Raw genomic sequence first — 26155 nt, forward strand, 5'->3', positions numbered from 1 at the left:
CTAGAACTAACATACAAAAGAAGAAAATGAAGAGCCAACAAAATAATAATATAATAATAATATTTGAAATTAAAAGAGCGCCATGCACTGCATTCCTCACATTCATCCACAATCGCATTCCTTATCTTATGCTTGGAGGCCTCATTAATTTCTCACATTATCTCTCAACCGATTCTGAAACCAATACGGGAAAACTCTCAAATTTCTCGCAAAAAAACCCGTCGATCCGGGTACTACGACATGCCCACTCTTCCCCGTCAACACCTAGTGCACCAACATCTCCGCCACTGTCTCCGTCTCCAACAGTGGATTGAAAAACGTATTATCCACATTCAAATCCCTGGACAGATACGACCTCACAAATCCCTGCGTAACAAGCACCGTCCGCACTTTAGGCGCCTGATAGCTCGTCACCAACTCCGTCGTTCAATCCTTCATGAAACGTCACTGCAGCGCCCTTCGTCGCTGAATAATCAACCATGTTTGCACTGACAACACATCCCGCTTGTGATGCCACAGTGACAACCATCCCGTGATTCTGCTCAATCATCTTAGGCAAGAACTCCCGTGCCAGCCAGTAACTTAGTGCGAGAGCGTAATGACATCAAATAGCTGCCGTATACTCGCCTTTGTGCAATCTAATATAGTCTTTCCCGAAGCGATGCCGGCATTATTAATGAGAATCGTCGGCTCGCCAAACACCGCGCGCACCTTCGCGGCAGCCGCAGCAACCGCCTCGACAGAGGCAATGTTGCAGGAGAAATAACGCACGCTGGCTGGCGGCTAGTATTTAAGCGGCTGGATGTCCAGCACAGCCACTTTGACGCCCCGTGCGGCAAGCAGGATGGCAACCCGCCGCCCTATGCCGTCGCTACCGCTTGTCACGATGGCGATTTCTTGGTTCCAGTTGTACGTGTCGGATGTGCCGTGGTTGAGGGAATAGAGGTTGATCAAGCCATTGAGGGAGCGGATGACCCCGATAGCAACAAGATATTTGAGGATTTTGAACGCTTGTGGGCGGTGGGAAGAGAACACTTGGACCTTAGTGATGTACTGGGAGAGAAGGTAGGAGGGGAGAGTGAGAGCAGGTGCTAGAGCAGTTTTGTTTGATGAGTTCTCCTACTACATCAGCGGTAAATCCTATTTATTATGGAAGTGCGGTTGTCAGTGATAAATTGAACTTTCTCAGGATATCTGGTGGTGGCTTATTGATACCTTCACGAGATGCCCAACAGCGAGATGGCATTTTAAAGCGATTGATAACTTGCAAATTTGTCCAAAGTGGTAAAGGCACCACTGCTTTACCAGAGATATAATGGAGATGAGCACGAGACTAAACAGGAAAGCGAACAGAATGCGGCCTAATTTCCAAGAGCGCTTCACCGCTGTAATTCTTCTCTAGCACAGCAATCATGTCTGAGGAACGGTTGCTGAGAAGTTCCAGGCATGTGCATCTTAATTCTAGTGAAGAACAATGTGCTAGAGGCTTGTTGAGCTAACAGGAGCTTGGTGTGAAGAGGGAGAACTCTTTGGCAAGCCTCATAATAGAAGCGGTTTATGCTCGTAATTCTGTAATTCCCCAACCACCTCCATGACCTAAATGCATGCCAGTAACAGTGCAGGCCAGTGGGAAACCGTCAAAATCAAACGGCAACCACTAAACGAGTCCAGAAGGAATCTAGACCCGTCGTAATACTCAAAACTACACAATTGTGTGATTGAATATGGAGTACATCCATACAATGAAGTGAAGTCCCAAGCTCCCGATGGAAAAGGCATGATATGTCCCTGCTATCTCAGCTCTCCAGGATCCCCACACTTTACTGCTAGTTGCCTCGGCTAACCCCAAGGCTAACACATTCCCTCCAAAACTCTAAACCAATACGTACATCCATTCATAGATCAACTGCTTCCCGCTCTCGCGGACACCTCAATCTCAAATAACGGCCTTGTGCATAAAACACTCCCAAGAAGAGATCATATCTATCATCCCCTGGATCGCGTGAAGCCAATATCCGGGAACCAAAGCATCAAATATCAAATCAACATATTCCAAATAAAAGACAATATAATCACAATAGCCTCCTGTAATCAAGGAGGGATATGACGGCAGAGAATGGAAAATAAAGATTGGAAATGAAGATATTAATGATACCAAAACGAGTAAAGCCTGGGAAGATCTGATCAAGAAGGGGCTAAGCATAAAATCAACCCTGAAATGAAAGCCGTGTCTTTGCCATCCTAACCTGTTTAACGGCGGGGGTTCGATTTTTCGCTCGAACCTAGTAAATAAATCACCATTGAGATAAAATGAAACCAGAAGAAAGGTATGAAACATGGGTATCCAGTCAAAAGGAAGAAATAGAAAACAAAGCTACCCAAAAAGTACCATATACATCGCTTTCCTCCAAAACTTTCTTTTTGAACATTCGGAAGCGGTTCGAAAAGCAAAAAGAAAATTGCTAATAAAACATGAACACCACCCATACCAAAACCCCCCGATAAGAAACTACAATCACAAACTTGCCGCCCAAGCCAAAGTAAACTGATGGCACAAAAAACGGGGAAAAAGAAGGATATAAACTAGATACTGATTATATATGAAAAATAAAAAGTATGTATAATAAATATGAAAAGAGAAAACACAAATACAAGTAAGATGAAGAGAGAGAAAGAGATTGTTGTCAACGGCACCACACAATCACGTCCCATTATACCCCCCCAGAGGATGGACTCTCAAATATCTTCAGACGAATCAACGTCAAGATATCAGCATCCCTTTTCAGACTGGGTGAGATATGCCGGCTTTGTGATAGGAATTTGATCGTGCGATCCAGAAGCCTTTTCAGAGTATCTCGATCTACGAGTTGCGATAGCGGCGACATGTACGTTGCTGATAGAACTAGCATGTTTCCAAATTGCCTGTTTTCATTTTAACGTAATCAGAATTAAGAATAAATCAATTCAAGAAGGCCGGTTAATAAACAAACTTACGCATGCGCTGTTCCAAATATATTAGTGACAACCGGCCTCCCTTTAACCCCATCAAAAGCAACGGTACTCTGAATCGCTGCATCAATACACGCCTGACACGCCTTGCGGATTTTTGGATCAAGTGAGTTAATCGACACCTGGCGAGGCGGGTGCTGCACCGGCTGTGGCTGATTAGGTTTCAGTGTCACCGGTCTATTGGGTGGACCCATATCGTTCGCATACATTTCCGCCGGATTATTTGTCGAAAGTTGCCCCGGGTTGACCATGATCGATGGCGGCGAGATTCGCGAATGAGAATTAGACATATTTGAGGGATTTTGGAATGCCACGGCAGTGTTAACTACTGCATCTGAAGAGAAGTTGGATGGGTGCAAGGCGTGGTGGAGTAACGGGCGATGAATGATGTAGCGGGCTCCATAGTATTTGGCGCGCATGCGGGCGATGATGATGTTGTCGGAGGGTGAGTCGGATTCTTCCCATCTCATGTTGTCTGGGAGTCCTGTTCTCCATGATTCAAGATTGTAACTTAACGCTTCTTGAATTTTTGTTGACCAAGAGGCCTTTCGGCCTGGGGAGTCAAGTTCTGCAAGGGCTTGTTAGATTTGGATAATGTGGAAAACTTTTAAGAAGATTTAGGAATTTGTCAGGCAAAGGCAAAAATAGGTACATACTATCAGTCTTGTACAGCTCAGTATGAACCCGATTCAAGACCTTTCTCAAGTGAATCTGCGCAACGTAATAAATCATGATAAATGGGTCTGGCATCTGTCGTTCACTCGTGCTTAGAAAGAGGCCATCTTGGGAATAGAGTTGATCTTCAAACCGACTTATACCGCTTGCAGGGAGATCTAGTTCGGCGAGAATATCACTACATATAGAGACGTAAGTTCAACTAATAAATTGAAAGCAAAAGAACTCAAGAACTACGAGATGGTTTACCTTTCAAGCTGAAGGCAAGTCCAGAAGGCAAAGTTGATAAGATCTTTCTGGCGTGTTCCTTTTGGGATGCGGTCAAATGTCCGGCTAATTCGAAAGAGGTCAGCAACTGAATCAATTCATAACATAGTTGTGCAGAAGTAGAGGCGAACTTGCTTACGGTCTCAGGAGAATCTGACAAGCCCTTGAAGCTTCGCATATCCAAGCATGACTAGAAAACGGACGCGCGAGTTGGCCCGTGTATAAGGCCGCAAGAAGGCACGCTTGTGTATGTTTCAGACCACCACCACCCACTACATTGCCCAAAATATCCGAAGCTAAAGCAAAGTACGCTAGGCCAGGGATGACATCCATATTCCTCAGAATGGGATCATCCTGGCCCGTTAAGTTCCGACCATCGATCCCATGGCCAGTTCCAGATACTCTCTGGTTACGTCCTGCTGAAGTTGGATATAGCTCATCCTTTGACGGATGGAATCCCATTGACGCACCAGGGTCGGCTAGGATTGGCGAGGGTGGAATGACAGCTTGATAAGATGAACTAGGATGCGTTTGTCCTACAACCACTGGTCCGGGAACATCTGTTTTCACAGAGCATATTGATCCCAGTGCAATTACTAGAAGCACAATTGCGTTGTCTAATGACTTATGAATGACGGGGCTCAAAGCGGCGGTCGTTTCCACATCTGCATCAGCGTTTACTTCAAATGTCCTTTCGGCAGGTCTCTTTCTTTTCCCTCTTGTAAACGCAGTCGATTGCTTGAGAGGAGTCTGTGGTAGTTGAGGAACGAAGGATGAGAAGGAAGGCTTGCGCGGACTGTACTGCCGTATGAAATTGAAAATAATGTAATTCAATACCGTGGCGTCAAGGAACGGATGGAGAGCGTGCATATTCTCCAGATAACTATGATAATACGTCCGAATGACGTCTCGATCAAGATCCAGCTTACCAAATGGTGTTAACCCACCGGGATGAGGCTGAATTGAGTATCTCGTGTGTTCAGACCCAGAGGGAAATCCAAAACCAGAACCCCATATGTCTCCTGAACATGTGGTTGCAATAGAACTATCAAATTCTAAGGAGTTTGGTGATGTAACTGGTACGTCCGCAAGTATGTCACCTTCACCTTGGCCGTATAACCTGAGGGGACCCCGGTTTTCTTCTAGGCGCATCACATAATCTTCATCTATCCTCTCCGGGAATAGCTTCTGGATAGATGGCCATAAAAGTAGTTTGTGAGCCGCAGTCGTGTGTTCTATTGGTATTGACAGTTCCCGAGTATCAGTATCAGGATTTTCAATCTTCGGAGTGTCTTGGAGTCGAATTTCATCCCGGTGTATGGCGTGGAGGGAACGATGCATGGAGGCATCGAATGAATGCTCAGTGGAGCAAAGGACCCCTGGCGGTGGTCTAGGATTTGCTGCCATCAAATTCGCACTTTCTTCTATCTTGCTGAGGCTAGACATCAAATCTGTTTGTCTCCTCGAAGGAACAGCACCAGTCATGGTATCCATTTGTGACTTGACCTCGAACAGAAGAGAGGTCATTTCGTTCAACTTTGTCATTAGTTCTTCTCTCGTGTCTTTCTCCTGTCGGTCTATTCGTTCAAGGATGGTCTGTGTCGATCTTTCTTGCCTTTTGTAACCAAGCTCAGCTCAGGTTTATTTCAAAAATCAGAATAATTTAAGGTATTCAAAACTTACTTCTGAGGGGGTACATCCTTATAAACACACGGAACATTATTTTCTTTGCAGTGGCTGCAGGATGGACGACCTTCATCGCATTTTGCCTTTCGGGAGCGGCATTGGTCGCAAGCCTGAACATAGTTAGACGACAGAAGGTGTACAAACTGTAGTTAGTCAGAATTTACCTGCTGAGCTCGCGTTGTCCGCCGTTGGCGGTTAGATAGTGGCATTGCACCTTGACTAAGGAAGTAGTTATTTGTATCATACACCCCAGGAGGCGGAGGTATAGCTGCGCCGTGGGTATAGGGTTGTGAGGCCGGTATTGATTGCATTGGATCCGAGTGAGAAAACATTGCTAATGCAGGGGTCTCACCGTTTGGATGACGGCCATCTGGGGGAATTCGCATACGCGGTTGGAAATTAGCAGGTCCAGGTTGCTGTGGCGGTGGTTGAGGTTGCTGTTGTTGTGGGATGGGCGGTGGTTGTTCGTTTGAGCCATTCATGGACTGGTAGCTGGGAGGTGGCGGCGGCCGGGTTTCTGGATGACTCGGTGATGGCACAGGCATACCACCAGGTCGTCCATAGGGCATTTCGGGAGGGTTGTGAGGGATCCCCCGTGTGGAGGCATTATACATAGGTGGTCCACGTGGAAGAGCGCTATGAGGGTCGGGGTTGGAAGCTTCATAGGTATTATTGGAGCAGCGCCATCCATTTTCATAATAGCCTCGAGGCGGAGGTAAGCGTTGGCCAGGAGGAGAAACCTGGGATCTGGACTTGTCTTCTATTGCTATCTCCATTGCAGTTTATCCGCCAAATTCTAGGCCATCTACAACCTGATGTAGATCAACTTCGAAGGCAAGGAACTAGCATCAAAGACACAAATTGCAACAAGGCGATAGCATGATGAATCACAGAGACATTCTTAAAATGAAAATATAAATAAAGAAATAATAAAAATAATTATTAAGCGGAAGGGGCCTTGGGAATCAAATTGACGCTGTCAGAGACCTTAAGCTGCTAAAAACTGTACAAGTACATATACCGTACAGGCATGTGCCTATATATGTTAATCTACTACTAGAAAGATACAAGATAATCAGTCTCTACGCATATACACAACGAATGCAAGCGGGAGCGGTAAAGTCGGGGGGGAATAAAGGAGTTGTTGTCTCTTTTACCTGTGACAGTCTGACAGCATATATCAGACGAAAGATTTATAATAAGCACTTCGGTTCCTTGGTCAGGGCTCGGGAAGTCAACCAAAGAAACGCCGCAAGCGAAGCTTCCCGCCTCTTCCCACGGAACGATGCAGTCGACAAACGGAAGGGGGCAAAAGGATAAACAACCCGACATGCAGAGACAGACGCCAGGTGGAAGATATTGGATATTTGTCGCAGAGTGGGAAAGAGAACAAGAGGAGGTTAGCTGTGGGAACCCTACGAAATGGTGGGAATTGGTAGGGCGACAAGGCGAGGCAGGACAAGATGACCAGTGAATACGCAGCGAGAACAGAGCGAATGAGCCAGCTGATGTTCCTGAGCCTGTGAGCCTGTTTATCACACAAGTATTCAAGAGCAGCAATGGCAGATGCAGATGAGTTCTGTAGACAAGGAATTCACAACAGTCAACGCGGAGACAGAATGGGGAAGACGATTGAAGCTTAAAGAGTAACTAATGACAGCGGAAGAGGTTGGAGTCGGAGTGACAGGAAAGTGACAAGTGACAAACAAGCCTTGTATTGTACGGAACACTGAATCCATACATATATCTAATTGAGTACCCGGGTATTTACAGTACATACACTTATACATACATACGTGTATGGTACCATGAATAATTATATACGGAGTAGGCACCAGCAATTTGTTGTCTACATAGTTACCTAGGTAATTATGGTATTATTCTCCTGGGCGACTGCCCTCCTCCAATTACGTAATTACCAGCCTGTCGGGCTCAACTTTGACCGCTTGATACTGCCCAGGCTCTGGCTGGCTGTCCGACCCTGCAGGGTTCCTTTTGGTGACTTTCCCCACTCCCCAGACTCAAGTGAAAAAGCCGGGCTGTCCAGCGTCCCGTAATTCATCGACGTTCCGCCAGGGGTAAAAAGTAGTTTAGCAAGCTATCTGCTACATGACTTTAGATTTAGTGTCCAGCAAAGCCTTATATAGGTGGTGACTTCCACTAGGGGGCTTGTGTCTGGGTTCCGTGGCGTTGTGTTAACCTGCCTGAGGCTGCTGCTGCTTGGAATAATACGATACCGAATATGTACTTTCCATTCCATTCCCGTACAGCACAGTATAACGCCATAATTTCCTATTCAACCTTGGAATATTATGTAGTTAGTTATTGTAGTCTATCAAGAAGATGATTTTACTAACTACAATTTTAAAGAGTAATTCTTATTTAGTCCCCATTTAATACTTATTGAATAGGAATTTTCTCGTCACCTTTAATTCGCTAATATGAATTTATTTGTAAGACTGTATATGAATAACAACCATTCAATCAGTGAATAAGAGTAGAGTATGAAATACCATAAGTCTTACTACTTCACAGATAGAGATAATTTCTTAATTATTTACGGTAATAATTGTAATTTCAATAGTTACCTCTATTTTAGAGAATTCCTTATTTTATTTTTATTGCAAGTTGGTGGCATTCTGACGCGTCAAAGCAGGTAGTTACAGATAAATTAATTGGTTGCATGTTTCAATTTGATGATCTGCTCGGTTGGGAATTCCGTTAGTTAACTATCTGATTCGTAACATTTTCTTTTTCCTATCTAATCATATACGAATCAACTTCTTATATATCAGCTCCTCTCTTCTTGCTGCAGCCTTTCAACTCAGATAAGGCTCCTTCATTCATCAAGTGCATCGACTGTCCGTATCACTAGTACAGCGCCATTTCTCTGGACGGTAACATGCCTCTAAAATAATGGAGGCTAATAAAATAATGACCCCCAGGATCCAAACACCACCAACTGAACTGATTGTCACAACACCTCTTTTTACTTCAAAAACGTCGCTCAGGAGGGCAGTACAAAACAATATCCCAAAATGATTGGCTTTGGAAATTGTACTCCGTAGAAACTTGGAAACTGCCGTTTCGGATAGCTTTTTTTTTTTTTTTTTTTTTTAAGTTTACAGAACTCTGTTTCCCGTTTCTGGAATTTTGATCATTCCGCCATCAGCGCTCACAAACTCATTTTCTTTATCACCTTGCACCTCTGCAAGAGACGGTTTTTTGCTAAGCTTGCCATGTGGGGCTCCCACGAGTATCTTCCACCCCAGTGTCCAACTGACACCAAGCAACCAGTGGCGAGCGGACGAACGAAGGGAGATAGTCTAACTAAATCAAAAGCGCGCTAAACGGCCATAATTGCGACATCTGTGAACCACAGCGGGGAACTTGGACACTTAATGACCAGTGATATCGATGGGATAATCAGAAATCCGAGACCACCGCTGCTAGCATTGGCGAATCGTTTAGAAGAACTGGTGTTTTGGAAGCGATTGTTTTGGTTTTGACTTGATAGCAGCCAGTTAGAGTCTTAGAGACCGTCGACAATGCAGTAGAGGTGAAAATATTGGGAGGGCATCTGGACTTTATTCTGTTCTTCGAAGTCTGTCAAGGACCATCCCTTGCTAGCGAAGAGGCCAATACCAGATCTATGAGAATTTATCTGGCTGTCGAATAGCTCGGGGCGAATCTGCCGTTCCATTGTGATCACCGTCCCATCATGAGCTAGCAGAATGGCCAAGGGAACATCGCCGAAGCCAAAAATCCACATCGCAATCTACAGCCCCGAAATCCTGGGGATGATTTTTGAGATCGACGGTGAAGTGTTAGACTGGTTAAGCGAGTTTAACGTTCTTGGGTGGAGCTTGGAACCGGTTTGAGTTCTCCACAATGTCCTCCGTCTCCACCCACTCCTTTTTCCGAGGGGAAATAGTTACGGGAGCAAAATAAAGCAGCACACACACTCTGGAAAATCTTGGTTCCAACTCCAAAGTCCACTAAACAATCAATCCGCCCGAATCTTTCCAGAGAAGAGTGTGTCATCGGACCTTTCCCCTGCAAGATTTTGGGAAAACTCAGGCCGATTAAAAGCTCTTCAATCACGCTTGAACACCAACTACAGGCCACTTGTTTGGATTGCCAGCCGGCAAACCTACTTTCTCCCTTTCGCTAAACAGCTTCCGGCCCAAGTGCGTACAGGGATAACCCATGCTTCGATTAGATCCCTTTGCACAGTGTTAACTATTTGTCATAAAACCCACCTGCCAGAGCCGATACCCATTCCAGATATATCCCAGTGTCGAGTATCGAACATGATTGAAGATGATAGTCTTACGAATCCAATAAACAAACTCTCATACCCTAGTTTCTTCATATTCAGCGACTACCCCGTCTCCCTTGCATGTTTTCTCCTGCCCTTCTTTAAAAACAAAAGAAGGGTGGGGTCAATTCCTCCCGTAAGCTCTGGGGGAAATGATCCCGAAGGAAACGACCATCCGGGTTCCAAGGTTACTACGGTATGGCTTCTGCATACAAAGAGAAGGGAGGGTGGAATAACGGTCCGTGAAAATGCGATGCTTTTCTCGGATTTTAAGCACTGTATGAGATTGGGCGAGCTGCGGGCTTTCAAATCCAGGAAAAACAAACGATAAGCATTCCAGGATTACATTTATATCATGAAACTGGTCGTATTTCCCGCATCCAGGTTGTCGGGTTCGCCCTTGGGTAAATATTTTATTAGATTCTTGATCATGGCATCAATATGTCTGTCAGATCTCATTAAATTTTGATAGGAGCGGGTGCATTCGAAGAAGACTCATGAGGCTCATGAGAGATCGGTGACAGCTTTTCTTTTGCTCTTGCTTTCTTCCTTGCTTTTTCAAGCTGTGAACCGTGAAGGATCATGACGGTGGTTCCTCTGCGAGCGTGAGATTGCCTCGTTATAGAAATTGGTCGAGGCTGAGGTTGCCTTGTCAGTATGCAATGAGCGGCCTGCTCATCGTCCACACAGAATTCTATTATTTCTTACGCTCAAAAGAAAGGATAATCGAATATTGACGCTCTGCCATTCCAACATTTGCAGGCACTTGCATACATAATACATACATACATACATACATACATACATACATACATGTATGTGTGTACCTGTACGGTATTCAACATCTGGGAATTCCCCCTCCAAAAAATACCTTCCAGGGCGCAGGGTATCGTGTCGCGGTACCCACTACCCAGTTGCGACATTCCGCTACATTACGCTTGTATAAACAACACCGCACCATTCAATACAACTACAGCGTACCAGTACCCCCACATGCTCTGCACTTGGCAGTACGAGGCGCCTTGGAATAATGAGATATGTGTATATCCTTACTGCGTATCCTTAAACCTCCTCTCCTCTCGATTCCATTCGCTGATACCACTCCCTATTTGCATCAAAAATAAACTTCTCGTATTCTTGACTGGCTTTCTCAGTTGCCAGTTGATAAATTAAATAAAAATGGCCAATGTTTTCCCCTCCATTTCCAACGGTAAGCCATGACGCTTGCGTCTTATATACTAGCTATCTTGTTGGACATCGCTCACGAGGACGTGGGCAATAATAACAATAATAGCTTTCCACCGTGCTATTCGCCCCCAAGGGTGATAGGGGCAAGACTTGTCGAACGGGGATCAAAAATACGGGCTAATTTCGTTTTGAGAAGGACGACGTGATCTTGAGCAATAATAAGAACAAATGATCCACGTCCACCGATAATGTCGATGCTGATGCCCACGCCAGGAAAATCACTCCTGGTCGACCTGAACATTTGCAGGCTGACGGAATTATGACGGTCCTCAAGCTTCGCGCAAGGGCGGTGCCACCGTCAGTGTTCCAGGCTTCCAGCTTTTGAGGAGAAAAGCCACAGGGGGCCACAGTCATCCCAGGAACATGGAACGTGGATGCACGATTATTGTCACTATTGCCCCGATCAGGTTGCCTTCTTCTCAATAATAATTGTGAAAATACTAATTCATACCACCTCTGCTCCTTTTGCTTTCGAAGTAATGCTGGTACGGTGACCCCGGTGGTTTCTGGAGACGGGCGGGTCCGGCTGGGGCAGTTCGAGCGGAGCGTCTCCCGTCGCCGTCTCTGTAGTGGGTTCCAGGCGTGCCAATCAAGACCCACCAGGAACCTGGGCCATTTTTCATTCGCCTAATCTCTTTTCTCGTTGAATGGAATATAAAGGTCCCGATAAATGATCCCGTCCCCACTGTGTAACCGTGTAATCGAGACATGGTATGGCGCTCTGGATTGGCAGACAGAAAAGCACGCTTGCAGCCTACCTCTGAGACGAAACGCTGGCCATCAGGGTGACAAGTGAAAACTTACCAAAACTTGAACTCAGCGCCTTCGTTATAACTTCTCTGTATAGTGTATCAAAAAGTGAGGAATCGAGCGAGGGAAAAAAAAAAAGCAAAACAAAATCATCACCGGACATCTCCAGCAGATCACCCTCCTCCTCCATCGGAACCTCTGGAGCTCCAGATTTTCAAGAAGTTCACACGCCTCGGCTTTCACTAGTGGATTCAAGGGATTCTCATGGCTTTCTCAATTTCCCTCTCTTGTCTTCAGCTCTTCCTGGCCACCTCTTCGGATACAACCCCGTGGAAAAATATCGCACTAACCAGGTTCAGGTCTGTATGCTTGTAAGGATGGGTGTTTACATGGAATACTGCTGCCAGAAAGATCCGTACACCTTCCATACACACAATTACATAACATAACTCCGCTCCCTCTACCAAATCCTTAGGTTCTACGATTGCTTCATTTCATTTTCCATCATCCGCTCATTTCAGTGTGTTGTTCTATTTTCTTCCAGCGTCCGAACTTGCCGACTGGAAAGTCGCCATCACGACTGTCATCCTCCAAGTATCTTGCAACCTTGAATTAGACATTTCCGAGGAGCTGGGTCCTGCCTTGCCTCTTAACTGTGGGCCAATCATTTCTTACTAGCCATCTTCTATCATACCCAACACCACGGTTGGTGGCATTCTAGGATAACCTTACTGCAATTTTCATCAAACTCTTGTTTTGGTGATTATCCCACTTGACAATAATAATGGTTATCCCACCTGTATACTCATAGTCGTGGCTTCTCCTTGATTTGAGAGAAAGGATTGTTACAAGTATTATCAGGTACACTTTACCTCCACCGCCATACTGAAAAGGCTCGAGATAGTATAAAGATATTATAAATTTAACTGGGTGGGCGCACTGGCCGCTAAAGTGAAAAGGGCCCTTGCGCCAATATTGATATATTGGACGCATGGTGCAACGTGCTTTGAATTTGTGATTTCTCTCCTCTCCATATTCGATCCTATCTAAGTGAAAAAGAATCCGTGCGGAACTGTTCCGGGGAATCTTTTACGGCTGTGCAATGTTTGACATTTGTTTCAACAGCAATGGCCCGAGCCGCCCGTCCAAATCCTGTCGGGTAATATCATGAATGAACAGACTGAAGATAACTAAAAGCCAACGAGAGAAGATCTTTCAAAATATGATCAGTCTTGTGCAATGGACAAATCCGGTCCATAGCCCCCTTCTTTCTCATTGGATGCATCCTGGATATTGTTTGAGAAGGGTCAAGCCTGGGCAAGATCTGGAACCCTGGCCACAAGCCTGCAAGATCCTCCGTCCAAATTTTCCGCTGAACGACATGTTATACTGGATGGTATTATCCTGGTAACGTCACTGAGCGCGGATATTAGGGTTTCAATCCAGACTGACTCTTCTCCAGGTCAGTGATCACACATCCTTCAAATCGACGGCAGCCTTGGCGAAAACGACAGGGAGTAAAACTCTACTATCTAGTGATTGGTCGGACGGTCATGTACGTCCTGAAAGTTTGTCTTGACACTTGGCAAGTATCAGTGAAGCCCTAGCTTTTCGACGGTCAACACGATGAAGCATAAATCTTGTCTTCTTCTAGAAGAGGGCAAAAGGGCAAAAATAAAACTCTGACCTCCTTTTTAGGGGACGCGATCTCGGCAGTATCTTGAAATAATTTGCTGAAGAGGTACTTTGAGGTGTCCATGATCCTGTGGAATTCATATCAATCTGAAGGATCGGCGCAGAGGACCTCGGGGTATTGTCATAACTTACAAGAAAGGACCAGTATCAGGAAGCGAAATCGTCCATTATTGCCTTGGTATTAATAGTCCCTCTTCACAACCGCTAATTATTAGTACTGTTGTTATGTTAAAGCACAATTGACGGAGGATGTTGTGTTGGGATGTAGCCAATAAATAATAGTGAGGAACCCCACACTAGCTTTGCAACCCATCTAACCGAACGCAGCACAATTCCAAGACCAATCACTAGGGTCCTGGCAGGGAGCTCAAAGGATGGAACCTCGTTCTGAACATACGCAGTGAAGATCTTTTCCAGTAATAATCGTGCTCAACAAAGGAAACCCCCGTCACATTTTCAGCCGCTGCCTTTGGAAAAGTTGCTCACCCTTCCAGATTCCCCCTCAACTCGTTAGGTCTGACCCCCACGCGAACATCTTTCATGGAATGAGTGTTTTCTCTATCACATATCAACAGCGCCATTGCATCCAGTAAAAGGGGCAGGGGGTGGCAGCCGGTTCAGGTCATATTACACTGACTCCCCAATGCAGGATCTAGATAACAATGACGTCTTGGCCGAAGAATATCTGCAAGTTTCCAGGGGAAATTTGACTCCCTTCTCCTGAAATCATTTAGCGAAACAGCTACAGTGAGCTGTCAGGTCTTTCTCCACCGAAGAGACACTCTGCTTGTAATATAGGAACCTCTGAGTAATTGGTAATTACTTGAATGGTGATTCCTCAATTTCCCTCCCCTGTTACCCCTGTTATCCACAGATAAATGCCACTCAGGTTGAACAACACTCTCCTGAATCCATCGTGAGATCATGCAAAAGAGGAGACAGGCATTGCTGATTGTTATATCCAGATTAATAAACAGTTGCCTGTGATGAAGATGGCTTGGAAAGCTCATGTGAGGTAGTTGCGTGCCAGTGTCAGGAATGAAGTAAATCATGTGTTCCATGTTAAAGCTGATAAATTCAACAGGATGGATCGAAGATGTCGCAAGTTTTCTTTCATACCTGGGGTATACAGAGCCCTCATGATATCTTAAAGTCAAGGATAACTACCCTAGCATCAAATCCAAGGCGCACGTATATAAACCACTGGGATGGAGATTCCGATCGTCACCGCCACAAACATACCTCACTTCCATGTCAACTGTTCCCCCATAGCATATCTATTGGGAGAAGAAGCTGAATCACTGCGCACCTCCCAAAGGAATTAGAAATTGATCTATTGAGTTTGTCCTATCCCTTGAGTTAGAGCACCTTTGGTCACCGAAAAATATACAAGTAGATGGACGATTTCGAATCCCACATCAAATAATTAAAGCATATCGTGGCCTGGTTGTTCTGGAACGCTTCGTTCTCTGCATCTAAAGTTGCACATCTAAGCCAACAAAGAGTCTCCGAGATCTCTCCGATGCCCGAGAAGCAACAAAGCAAAGCAAAGCATAGCATATATATACCATTTAACGGCGTCATACAGTATCGTCACCACGCACCTCACACACCGGACCGTGTGCTCCCATAGGCAAAAAAGGGATGACAAAATATCTCTGATTGGCCAACGGCCTGGCATCATTGAAGAAGACAATGAACTGGAATGGGAGATCAAAGAAAGCCTCCAGCTCGACGATGTTTGGATGTCGTACGATGCGCATAATCTGCAAATTCGCGATAGAGCACCGTCACACTACCCGTAAACCTCTAGTAATAGGATATATCAAGAGGAGCATAAGAGTCTAACAGCGGCGTAAAGGTACCTGTATCGTAAGCATTTAGGAATAAGCCTCCCTACCATCTCTATCCATAAATTCCCCCGCCGTAGGTAGAAGAAAACCGCGGAAAAATTCCAGAACACCATCGAAATCTTCAAGGCGAGTGACTTTGGCAACGTCTAAAAAGCTATTAGTAACTCGCAATCTTCATATCTGCAGCTGAGCTGGCACAATCCCGACTTACATTGATCTGGCCGTGCAGTTACTATTGCTCCATCATTAATGCCAATACCATAGAATCTGTATGCATGGCCGTGGCTAGAATTGCAACTCTCATCGTCAACAAAAGTCTTGTGAAGGCCTATACCATCGGAGTTCGTACTAGAAAAGTAACCAGGCAGTGACTTTCTCTACAAAGATGAGATTGGCGATGTGCTCACATTTGATTCTCCATTTACCTATGATGTGGCAGAAACACTCGGGTATTTGTGCTTGCTCGACTTCCGTACGCTTGGTGGAGAGAACCAATACATGAGCAATAGCGAATCTTGGTTGAAATTGAATATAATCCGGGGTAAACTTGCAAACTATGTCATGGAGAGACGTGGCGACCTATATACCACTAATTAACCCCAACATCCAAAAATTAAGTCACAGAAGAAATAGGGGTAGGGGAAGGGGCGTTGTCTGATGGAATACGCTGACCACCAGATTGTTTCTGCAATATCCATATTATATGGTCGGAAAATCTGAAATGCGCGCTCATTAAGGGTATCAAGTCGCTCACCACGGTGCCATGTGGCAACTCTTTGTAAAAGCCGTACAAGTGAGTCCCCTTTGCGGGGGACAATTGCATTTGTTTCCTACGGCGGAGTTCAAGATAGCCTTCTTGCAAATATCGGGGAAATCCGTTCGTGGATAAACATCCATTACTCTCCATACAGCATCGCTGCTGTTCCCAACCATTTTGCAACCTAGAGATTTGCGAACGGTGGTGCTGTGGGACGCCGTCAGCGCCCTTTTCCACTGCACATGCTAGTATATGGGAAGAAGAAAGGGAGAAAGTCTGGAGATGAGTTAATGTAGAAAATACAGAAAAAAAGTCTCACCAATACATATTTCGCATCAAATACCTCCTCTGCTCCATTTTTTAGCAGTCATCATCACCTCGACAGGATACGCATCAGGATCGATCGTGGCAGCACACTCTCAACCTCGACCCCTTGGACCCGATAGTTGTACCAGGATTTCTTCTCTCCCCAAGCGCCGTATACTTGTCGATAAATATCTCGTTCGTCCGCGCTTGATTCATGATAAAATACTGTACGGAAATACCATATAGAGCAAGCCATACGGCACTGCACAGTCCTGCAGAACCGCTGACACAAATCAACACATCAACTCGTTGTCAGTCGATAATTAATTGGATATATCCGTCGAAGACAGATCGGGAATGCCTTCGGCTTTGCCCTCTCGAACATGCTGAAGCAATGCCGAATGTAGCTGCCGCCGTCTCCACCATCGCGGTCAAACTAGGCCAGTTCAACGTATCGATGACCTGTTGGGTAACATCCCTAAGATGAGGAGGGCAATAGCAAGGCCAAAGAAGAATCGGGCTCATGCTTAGTGATATGCCAATGGCGACTTGAAGATCCGCGGCATGTCCTACTGTTCAGAGTGCTGTCTGTATATTATACTCCGGTAGAGTTTAGCTCGGGTTTGTGTTTGCCGAACGAGCTGCGATGTGTAGCCGAGTTGGTTTTATGGAAGTAGTTAAATCTGGTCGTAGCCGTAAGAGCGTTAACTACGCTCTGAATAAGGTGTAATATCTTACATTCATATGCGGTATCGCTTTGAACGACTGCCCCTGGGCTCAATATGAATACCCACCGGTCACAATGAAGCAGGTTGCATCAGGCTCAAGTTGTAGGATATATATATATATAACTCAAGGGTAATGTTAATACCAAGCTAACGGAATTAGAACCCATTGTAAAATATATGTCGTGAATTTCTTCATTATCGTACATGGTTTTAGCGGGAACTGTCTCGGAGAATGTCCAAGAAACTAATGCATAAATAGCAAACAATATATACCTATTATGAAATGTTTATTTGCTCTAAATCCCTCCCCAAAGATCCCTCGGACCACAAATGAAGAGCACTTGTATTTTTACTCACCCTTGGGCAGTCATGTCATTAAATCATGAGATGGTTCCAACACATAAATGCTACAGAGAGATATGTCCCCGAGCCGTCCATTCCCTCCACAGCTTGAAAATAACTGTCCCTCATGTCCAGTATTATTCTGTGTTCAACTTTATACATCCCAAATTGGTCTCCAACCTCATCGTCAGATTTCTCGATAAACATGTGATTCATATGCCGTAAGTAAAACTTCCCCATGTTGCCATTTGTAGTGTAATCGAAAGAGCCATGCAAAATTTTATCTCATAAGCCAAGAGAATAGCGCCCAAAGCCCATCCAGGCCTTCTAACCTGTCATTTGCATCAAGGAGATCGAGCCATCTGGTTCGGCGCAACTGGAGGGCGTACCATGGAGTTCCCGAGCTGTCTCCGGTCTCGTCCTCGAAGTTAACCTTACCGGTTATCAACCATTCCAGGTATTTCGAGTGGACGCGGAGATGAAGAATTGAAAAGTGGTGGTTGATCGACGATACCATGAATATCTAAGTAATTTTTAGTTTGAAAAGCTCACATTAAATCACTGATTTATAACGGCAATATGGAAGAGATTTTCCACAGGCTTACATCATCAAATGAAGAGTCCCTGTCTGTCCCAATCTGTGTATACCTCAGCTTCCTATCCCACATGCTTGGACCAGGTTGTAATATTTTCCACCTCTCGGCCACGCTCAATTTTTTCGAGCCGCTTGAACCATGCCGTCTAAATGGGAGCGAAGTTCTGTCATATTTGGATCTTTTATTTGCTAATGGATCTTCTGAATCCTGGGTTGCTTCTTTAGGCTTATCGGTATTTGATTTATCAGCTTCAGGACCCGAGTTATCAGCTCCACCCCACCGTGGCGTTGTGGTCCACCATTTTCCATCGCCAGGTCGTGTTTCTGTTGCACCATCCCTGGCCCTCTCTTGTGCAAACAGGAGCATTGCAGCAACCTCGCGTAAAAGATCACATATCTCCCTAAATCTGCCCCCCGCCGTGTCGTTCTTGTCGTGGAATGAAGTTTCACCTCTGCATTGCACGAATATCATAGGGCCCTCAAGAATGCCTTTCCTTGCAATTTGTCTGTCCTGAGGTGATCGAGCAACAACAAAATTTTGGCGGACTGGGAAAAGCATTCCTTTCAACTGAAGGCGAGGGGGTAGCGTGGGAATGCTGGCCTGGCATCCAAATGGCCATGCAACCATTTCCACAAAGCCACGCAGCGTCTCCTCGCGTACATCTTCTGGGCATTCACGACCTGTGCCAATTCTTCGACCAATATACGTCTTTTTTGTGTTGGGGGTTTTGCACGGTTCATTACTTATTTCAGTGGGTTGGGCTCCGCATACAGTACGATTCCTACTTACTTGCCCAACATCACTGTGTTGTTTAGGAGCCGGTGAATTATCAACATGCATTTTACCCGAAGCTTCGTTTCCATCTTTGGAAGGGCCATCATCTGCAAGACGCTCAATATATTGATCTAGAGTCGTGTCCCAATACTGTGCTACCTGATCAAGACCAGCCCAGAATTTTCTGCTCTGGGTGAGCTTGATCTTCTCGCGGCCAGGCCGAAAAACTAGCCGAGAGACTGTTCGAAAGGCGTCATCGTTATCATAGAGGATTTCTTCTTTTAGAAGGTCATATCTCTCCTTGGTTGGGAACGGACAGCCGTTACTCATTAACACTGGAATTGGCATTTCGACTGTTTCTGAAGCGTTCTTGGTTGGGGGTTGCTCCGTCCATTGATATGGTGGTAAAGTCTTTAGGACACCTGAGGGAACAATATCTGACATAAGGATATCGGATTCAGTGGTCAGATTGAGAGCTTCCAGGTGAGCGGGAGAAACATCCTGCGGTTTCCTTATTGCGGCCAGCAGCCGGTGTAACTCATTGCAGCTCTCCTCATTTAGTGGTTTTGGAGGTGAGTTGGAGGAGTAGTTGGGGAAATCAAGAGGCGTCGGGGGCAGTGGAGGAATTCTCTCCTCATCAGGATTAAAGTTAATGGTCGGTACAGCTGTTGAGTTGTTAGTTCTATAGTGATAATAATAGCTAGATGCACCCAGGGGTGTAGAGCCTGGTTCAGTATGAGGTATCTCTTCACCGGGGAAGCAGCAGCAGCAGTAGTCAATGAGGAATAATGATACTAGGAATAACAGGGGTCAAAGATTGAAAAGTATACATAATTAGGGAACACTTTGTGAATAGCGGGAAGTATAGAATTGCCAGTCCTTCCCACAAAATTGGTAACTTCGTAGCGAGGGCAGAACGGAGACGAGAAAAAATTTTCTAAGAAGATTTGCTCTGGAGTATAAGGGTGGAATAGTGCATCTAATCCAAGCAAACTGCAAAATTGGAATCGAAATATGCTTGTATCAAAAGACTTTTGTGGTTATTGGATTGCAAGGGATGAAACGTGGATGCCACGGGTTAAAAAGGAGGAAAAAGGAACAGAAGGGACAGGAGACAGGTCTTGCTCACATAGGCCGCCTCCCCAAGAAAACATGATGATTCTGTATCGATATGGATGAAGACCTTAGCTGATGGACCAGGCGATAGGAGGACGATTGACTTGAAAACAAGATTTACGTGCTCTTCTTAGTATTAAAATGATTCGGACGTATTCGTCTAGCAGCCAAAGCCCTCGAGGGACAATGATGCGGAGAACGAATTCGGGGTGGAAAGCGAGAAACGGAAACGCTTGGTGAAGGCGGAAATATTAGGGTTTGAGTCCGATTTCGGGACAGAAGAAGGAGCTCTTGAGACCAAGGACAGTGCTCTTTTGCTGGGACCCTTCCCGAAACTATGAATATTGGATATGCACCACAATGTTGCACACTGGCTTTACTTGCGGTTTTCTTACGGGTGCGGCGAAATCTCCCTGTAGGTGTTCGGCTGTGGGTGCGCTGGCAAGAATGGCTGGCTGCCGTTGGATTGATTGCATCTGCGCTATCGGGGGAAGCACTGCAGGATGAGGGGCAAATCCGACCAGTCATTAGCAGTCAAAGGACTCAACGGAGCAAATTGGAGTAGCTAGAGCAGCATATCACCACGGAAGTGCGGGTATGAAGCCTGTTTGGCTAGTCTGCATCCCTAGAGGTAGAAAGGACCTATCATGCTGTATGTTAAATTAATAGGCGAATCACTAGCTCAAAAGAAGCAAATGGTTTGGATCCAATCATCGCCACTGATGGGGGCTCAGGTAATCCTAGAACTTAGACTTAAGCCCAAGGTTCATGGGAAAGGAGCCTACTCCACACAATAGAAATACACTCTGGATTTTAAACAACGGAATAAGGTCTAAAGAATTGTAAACCTTAGTTCTGACCGTGCGGACGCCTGAATAATTGCAAAAGTGTGTTCAATAGTAAAAATCTGAGTGACTAATTATCGAACGAAGGAAACCTGGAACTTTTCGGATTTTGTTGTCTTTCACTCTCTGGGTTATGCGGTGCGGGTAATAGGACTCGGGGAGGGAGAGGCATGAGCGGCTATTTTTTCAGAAATTTCCGTTCTGTATTTACCATCGCCTTCTGCAAGGAGATGACTGCTTGAGCTAGCGGTCGACGACTGCAGATACACGAGATGCACACATCCCATCCATGAATGGATTCGACCATTTATATCCAGGGCACCAGTCCAATTTCCGTGTTAGGAGGGATAGAAGTCCCTTTTCACTAGAGTTCAGAATCACAACTCACCTAAAATACTGGACAGACACATTGCTGACGCATCACTGCCCCTGTAGTCTCGATTGTGAGAGCAAACATAGGCCTTTGAAAACCGTGCAGGTGTGCTCCTTACTTTATGGCACCTTGATGCTAACTCTCCCATCTTCCACTGATCTTCCTGGGGAGAAAAAGACCGTTGGGCTTGCTCTCAAAAGTTGCTAAACCCTTAAATATCCTATTCCGAACTCTCACATTCAGATTCCCATGCATCAAAACATAACCTGCGCTGCTCACTCTCTCATCCCGTTTTTGGATAAAGGTCGCGTTCATAAAGCATGGGCCATGGGTGATATTCCTCGCCCTGGACTCCAAAATCAGGGGTCTACAAACTTAATATGCAGCTAAGGGAATGCGTGCAAAGTCCAAAGAGCTACGGTCCAGTTCAATTGCCTGCATGCTTTGGACTGCTTTTCCATGGGATTTTTGGCCACATCAATAGTTTATCCAGGTTTGTCCGGGAGGGGCCTTCAAAGGGAAAGGGACCCAGGGGACCCAGTCGGTGCCAACATCACCGAGTTTCTGAACTATCCTTGTGGCTCCATGGATAGTTAATCATGCACGGGGTGGCTTGACGACCTCATCGACCCTTTCAAACTGGTTGGCTCATCCTGCGATTAGCTTTGCAGCTAGGCCGTGCTCGTATCCCAAGTCGGAACCGAGCCTTTGGAAGTAATCTGAACCGCAATTGGACGTGCACAAATAAAGGTGGGGTAGTTGTGTGTGGTAGCGAGGCCAAATGCTTCAGCAACTCATCATCATCCCTTTTTCCAATTCATTTGCTTGGGGAGCCTCACGGAACCGGCGCTATGCCGTTTCGAGCTCTCCTGTCCCAAACAGGAAACAGCCTAAATCGACGTCTGACTCTCACATGAAACTTCTACTTCAAGCCCGCTTTCATCATCATCATCATCATCTTCTTCTTCTTCTTCTTCTTCTTCCTCTTCAAGCTGGGACTTCAAACTTCACCATCTATTATACTTCACTCCAGCTGTTTGTTCATTTGTTTTGGCGGATTTATTCTTCCGTTGTCTCCTGGAATTCCAACGATTCCTCGTCTCCGGATCCCTTGTGTCCCTTTTCTAAAAATGCTCAACCCAAATAAGCCTGTCAATTGTGACAAATTCCAAATTTGCTCAAAGCGGCGCCAGAATCTCCAGGTTCTCCCTGTCTCATTGCCTAATCAGGACCGGTGCTGTCTCATCTTATCGCTACCCGTTTCCACTGTTGAAGAAGCCTGAGGCCGCGAACCCGGTTTTCTTTTCGCATACGTGCCCCTTGAATCCTTCATGGGTTGCTACCGTGTTCTCTTCATCTCCAGTATGTGTAAAAACGTAGTACTCCCAGTATGTGCCAGTATATATGAAAATACACATTGTCCTGGATGCGCGGGACTCGAGAGCCCAATAAAAGACATTTGCCATGCACGAGCTCCAACTCTTGCGATACCGCCTCCACTGCTATGTTAAAGCTTTAGACCATCATGGTTTTCTTTGCGACAGCTTTTGCCGGCCAAAATTCTGAACTTGATGTGGTATACATTCTAGCTTTGGCACTGGAATAATCACAAATCAATCCCAATTTTGCTTAAGGACAGCAGAGTATCCTGTCATACGGGCGAGATACTTAACCAGGTTGATCTGGGCATCAGAATCACTATCGCTATGCTGGGATTACCTCTCTTTCTTATGCGCAAAGCTCAAAATTACCCCACAAGAGTGCCGGCTCCTGTTCTGTTGCTAGCCCATCGAGGATGTTGTGTTTTGCAGCAGCGCACTAGGGGATGTGGCATACGGTTATTGTTCCAGAATCGCTCGACCACTCTCATTCTGAAACCATGACCTTCCTCTATCATCTGCATTGACCATTATTGGTCGATGAATTTGAGAGGTATTCTCTTTATCCTGATATATTCCAAATGGATGGGACAGAGAATCAAGGTTCTTTCCACGTTTGTTCCAAATTTCTCATCATTCACACCATCTGCATCTTCCAATTTTCTTCCTCTTCAGGGTTCTGTTTAGTCACCTTATTTGACATGTTCAACATGCTCTTCGTTCGCTTCTTCTATTTTAAATCCATCTTACTCTCTGATGGATTTCCTACCCGGTATCTGCACCCACGGATTCGCGGTGAAAGACTGTAGATATTTCATTACCATTGGAACCTATCCATGAATTCCTCATTACCCTCATTGGCTCTTGCAATCAAACTCTCTCTCTCTCTCTCTCGATTTCCTAAGATTGTGGACGGTTCTAATAAAGTGTACACCGCACTGGTTTTAATGTCATTGGTCTGTATCACCATCTTCGACCTGAGCTTGACACCCCACAACCACAATGTCAGAATCGGTTACAACCTTCAATGGGACACGATGTACCAAAGTCAGAAGAATTCATCATTCCACTCTCAGTTCTCAACGCGTAACTAAATCTCCATTGGCTTCTCAAACCACCTTCATACCTCACCGCGCTTCCGCTGTGGCACCGCCATTACATACCAGCTCTCCAGGAAATCCGTTACCGAGTATATCATTTTCTTCTAATCAAGTGAATTTGAGTTCCGTTTCCATGTCTTCACACTTTAATTTCACCCGACTCAGTAGTAGTTCGTCCCTCTCCATGGAAGCCTCAACATTGGCATCGAGGACATCGATGGCAACAGGAGCAGATATGTCTGCTCAGAGTTATCAAGATCCATCCAACGGTGAAATTGATCCCTTAAAACGAGGTGCGATTATTGGTGGAACCGTTGGTGTAGTCGTTATTCTCTTGATAGCCCTGGTGCCTTTTCACATTCTTCGACGACGCAGACGGAGGCGACGTCATATGAAACCGCCTATCCTACTGAACATTGAAAAGAGAAGCCGACTTGATGAAAATATCCACCTCTCCTCCCGCCATCTTGAGCGAGAATCGGGATATTCAACCAGAAGCATGAGTGTCTACTCAGAAACCGGTGACTTAAATCGCGGAGAACCGTTGTCACCCAGGTTGGGGAGGCCACATACTCGTAGCTTATCTGACTTTTTGGAACATAAAAATGAATCAACTGATCCGATCCTCATGCAGTTGGAATGGATGGCAAGCCAAGATGTCGGGCGCATGGGGGGGGAAGATACTCGTGGATATTCAAGGCAACCTCAGAAGAAGAAGAAGGATAAATGGCACCTTTTCCCACCCTCAACAACACGGGAGGCGGTAACTCGAAATCCCTTCAACGGAAGGCCAATGAATATTCCAAATCCGTTTCTGGATCCACCTACCGATTGGGAACCTGGAAATACGTTGCAACGTCCTGCAACTCCTCACTACAGCTTTGCCCAAGATTCACGTAACTCCAGACGGTCCACGAACTTTCCACCGATGCCCGACGTGAACAGAAGAATCGAAAACTCTATACCGAATCCATCTAGATATGTGCCCTTAAATTTCGAATTTGGGATGCAAGCAGCTCAGGGAGCCCACGGACCTGTTCCACTGCCCTTGCGCTCTGTGGCTGAACCCGCCCCCAATCCCTCTACCATTCGACGAAACGACTCGATGTCGTCTCAAGCATACACCAACTCTACCAGCAGCGGCAGTATCATCATACTTCCCGGAAGAATCAGCACATCGTCATCTGCCGTTCTTGGGATGACGGCATCCGACATTTCCTGGTGGCGAAGGAACCGTTCTGCCAATGAACTTGGATTTCCTAGTCGAAAGAGTTATCCCTTTGACCTTGAAAGACGTCAGTCCGGGCTTACAGATGACAATTCCACGTTTGGAGATACGGAGACGTCGTCATTCTCAGAAGGTGTTGCGGAAGCTGTTGCGATTGCTCCCTCGCATTCCCGATTGATTTCATAAGACGAACATCGAACAACCCCAACAATATTTGTGTAAATTAAATGAAAAACAGAATCCCTTTATTTATTATCTACGTTTATGGCGGGGTAGTTTTCTCAGATACCTCATTCTCTTCCTGGGATTCTAACCCTCTCTCTCCTACCTTATTAACAAGCCGCTTCTTTTGGGCTCTATTTGTATTCCCCTTCTTCTGGCTTCAATGATGCGCTGGGTGATTCTGGCACTACAGCGTGCTTGTGGTTTTGTCTTCTTTCCCTCTTTCTATTATTTCCCCTGTTTACATGGGTTCCTGGCATCTCACGGTTTTATGATTGAATGTCTTTTCACCCGTCTCTTTCTCGTACAGTTGAGCTTGTGGATTCTTTGTTTCGTTCTCTCTACACCATCTCTCATCGACAGACTGGAGGTCGATGTGATATAATCGCGTCCTTCTTGTATCTATGTACAATGTTAATGTTTGTTAACTTGATTAATGGATAGCTGCTGGAAACTACGCACAGGCGGTAGCAGTGGCATAAATATGCAACAAATGTTCCATGCAATTAGATAGTTAACTAATTCAATGATTTCCAAAGTGGTCTTCCCTTATATCGTGGTCTCTTATACGGACGACTATTAAAGGTTTCAACCCAATTCAATTTCAAAACAAAATAGGAAAAAAATATAAAAATAAATAAAAATAAAAAGTCTTACTCCAGTCACTAAATCTAAATTGGTATGCCGGAGTCTTGATCAGGCTTGATTGTAGATTTGGATCAGCGACTTTTAATTGGGCAGTGACTCGACGAACCTGGCGACTTGACTGTCTACTTGATCTGTTTTGCTTAGAGGGCGATGATATCGCTTAGATATCTCCACTTCTACGAAATGGGATTTGGTGATATTCCCAGCATGAGATGTTATCAGCGTTAATTCGAAGAG

General features: G+C 45.4%; 9 protein-coding genes across 9 annotated transcripts; 2 read left to right on the top strand and 7 right to left on the bottom strand.

Moving 5' to 3' along the window:
* Nucleotides 1–783: 783 nt before the first annotated feature.
* On the bottom strand, nt 784–1414 carry PAAG_12566 (hypothetical protein; the record flags this gene model as incomplete). The annotated part of the gene is made up of 2 exons (XM_015848043.1): nt 784–1091; nt 1384–1414. 2 exons carry the CDS (start codon nt 1412–1414, stop codon nt 784–786), a joined length of 339 nt encoding a protein of 112 aa, XP_015702333.1.
* Nucleotides 1415–2711: 1297 nt separating this feature from the next.
* PAAG_08490 (C6 zinc finger domain-containing protein) lies at nt 2712–6413 on the bottom strand (the record flags this gene model as incomplete). The annotated part of the gene is made up of 7 exons (XM_015846525.1): nt 2712–2922; nt 2995–3577; nt 3666–3862; nt 3934–4017; nt 4091–5566; nt 5635–5747; nt 5802–6413. 7 exons carry the CDS (start codon nt 6411–6413, stop codon nt 2712–2714), a joined length of 3276 nt encoding a protein of 1091 aa, XP_015701189.1.
* A 509-nt stretch (nt 6414–6922) lies between these two features.
* PAAG_08491 (hypothetical protein) lies at nt 6923–7111 on the top strand (the record flags this gene model as incomplete). Its single annotated transcript, XM_002789520.2, has 1 exon — nt 6923–7111. One exon carries the CDS (start codon nt 6923–6925, stop codon nt 7109–7111), a length of 189 nt encoding a protein of 62 aa, XP_002789566.2.
* Nucleotides 7112–8983: 1872 nt separating this feature from the next.
* Nucleotides 8984–9409, bottom strand: PAAG_08492 (hypothetical protein; the record flags this gene model as incomplete). Its single annotated transcript, XM_002789521.2, has 2 exons — nt 8984–9146; nt 9255–9409. The coding sequence occupies 2 exons, from the start codon at nt 9407–9409 to the stop codon at nt 8984–8986; spliced, it is 318 nt and encodes a 105-aa protein (XP_002789567.2).
* A 1007-nt stretch (nt 9410–10416) lies between these two features.
* Nucleotides 10417–10881, bottom strand: PAAG_12567 (hypothetical protein; the record flags this gene model as incomplete). The annotated part of the gene is made up of 2 exons (XM_015848044.1): nt 10417–10652; nt 10830–10881. The coding sequence occupies 2 exons, from the start codon at nt 10879–10881 to the stop codon at nt 10417–10419; spliced, it is 288 nt and encodes a 95-aa protein (XP_015702334.1).
* Nucleotides 10882–11323: 442 nt separating this feature from the next.
* On the bottom strand, nt 11324–11916 carry PAAG_08493 (hypothetical protein; the record flags this gene model as incomplete). The annotated part of the gene is made up of 2 exons (XM_015846526.1): nt 11324–11597; nt 11648–11916. 2 exons carry the CDS (start codon nt 11914–11916, stop codon nt 11324–11326), a joined length of 543 nt encoding a protein of 180 aa, XP_015701190.1.
* Nucleotides 11917–16117: 4201 nt separating this feature from the next.
* On the bottom strand, nt 16118–16783 carry PAAG_08494 (hypothetical protein; the record flags this gene model as incomplete). Its single annotated transcript, XM_015846527.1, has 2 exons — nt 16118–16537; nt 16679–16783. The coding sequence occupies 2 exons, from the start codon at nt 16781–16783 to the stop codon at nt 16118–16120; spliced, it is 525 nt and encodes a 174-aa protein (XP_015701191.1).
* A 1134-nt stretch (nt 16784–17917) lies between these two features.
* On the bottom strand, nt 17918–19839 carry PAAG_08495 (hypothetical protein; the record flags this gene model as incomplete). The annotated part of the gene is made up of 3 exons (XM_015846528.1): nt 17918–18160; nt 18243–19672; nt 19803–19839. The coding sequence occupies 3 exons, from the start codon at nt 19837–19839 to the stop codon at nt 17918–17920; spliced, it is 1710 nt and encodes a 569-aa protein (XP_015701192.1).
* A 3883-nt stretch (nt 19840–23722) lies between these two features.
* PAAG_08496 (hypothetical protein) lies at nt 23723–25234 on the top strand (the record flags this gene model as incomplete). Its single annotated transcript, XM_002789525.2, has 1 exon — nt 23723–25234. One exon carries the CDS (start codon nt 23723–23725, stop codon nt 25232–25234), a length of 1512 nt encoding a protein of 503 aa, XP_002789571.2.
* Between the last annotated feature and the right edge of the window lie 921 nt (nt 25235–26155).

The sequence above is a fragment of the Paracoccidioides lutzii genome (assembly GCF_000150705.2).
Source record: "Paracoccidioides lutzii Pb01 unplaced genomic scaffold supercont2.36, whole genome shotgun sequence".
Taxonomy (NCBI): domain Eukaryota; kingdom Fungi; phylum Ascomycota; class Eurotiomycetes; order Onygenales; family Ajellomycetaceae; genus Paracoccidioides; species Paracoccidioides lutzii.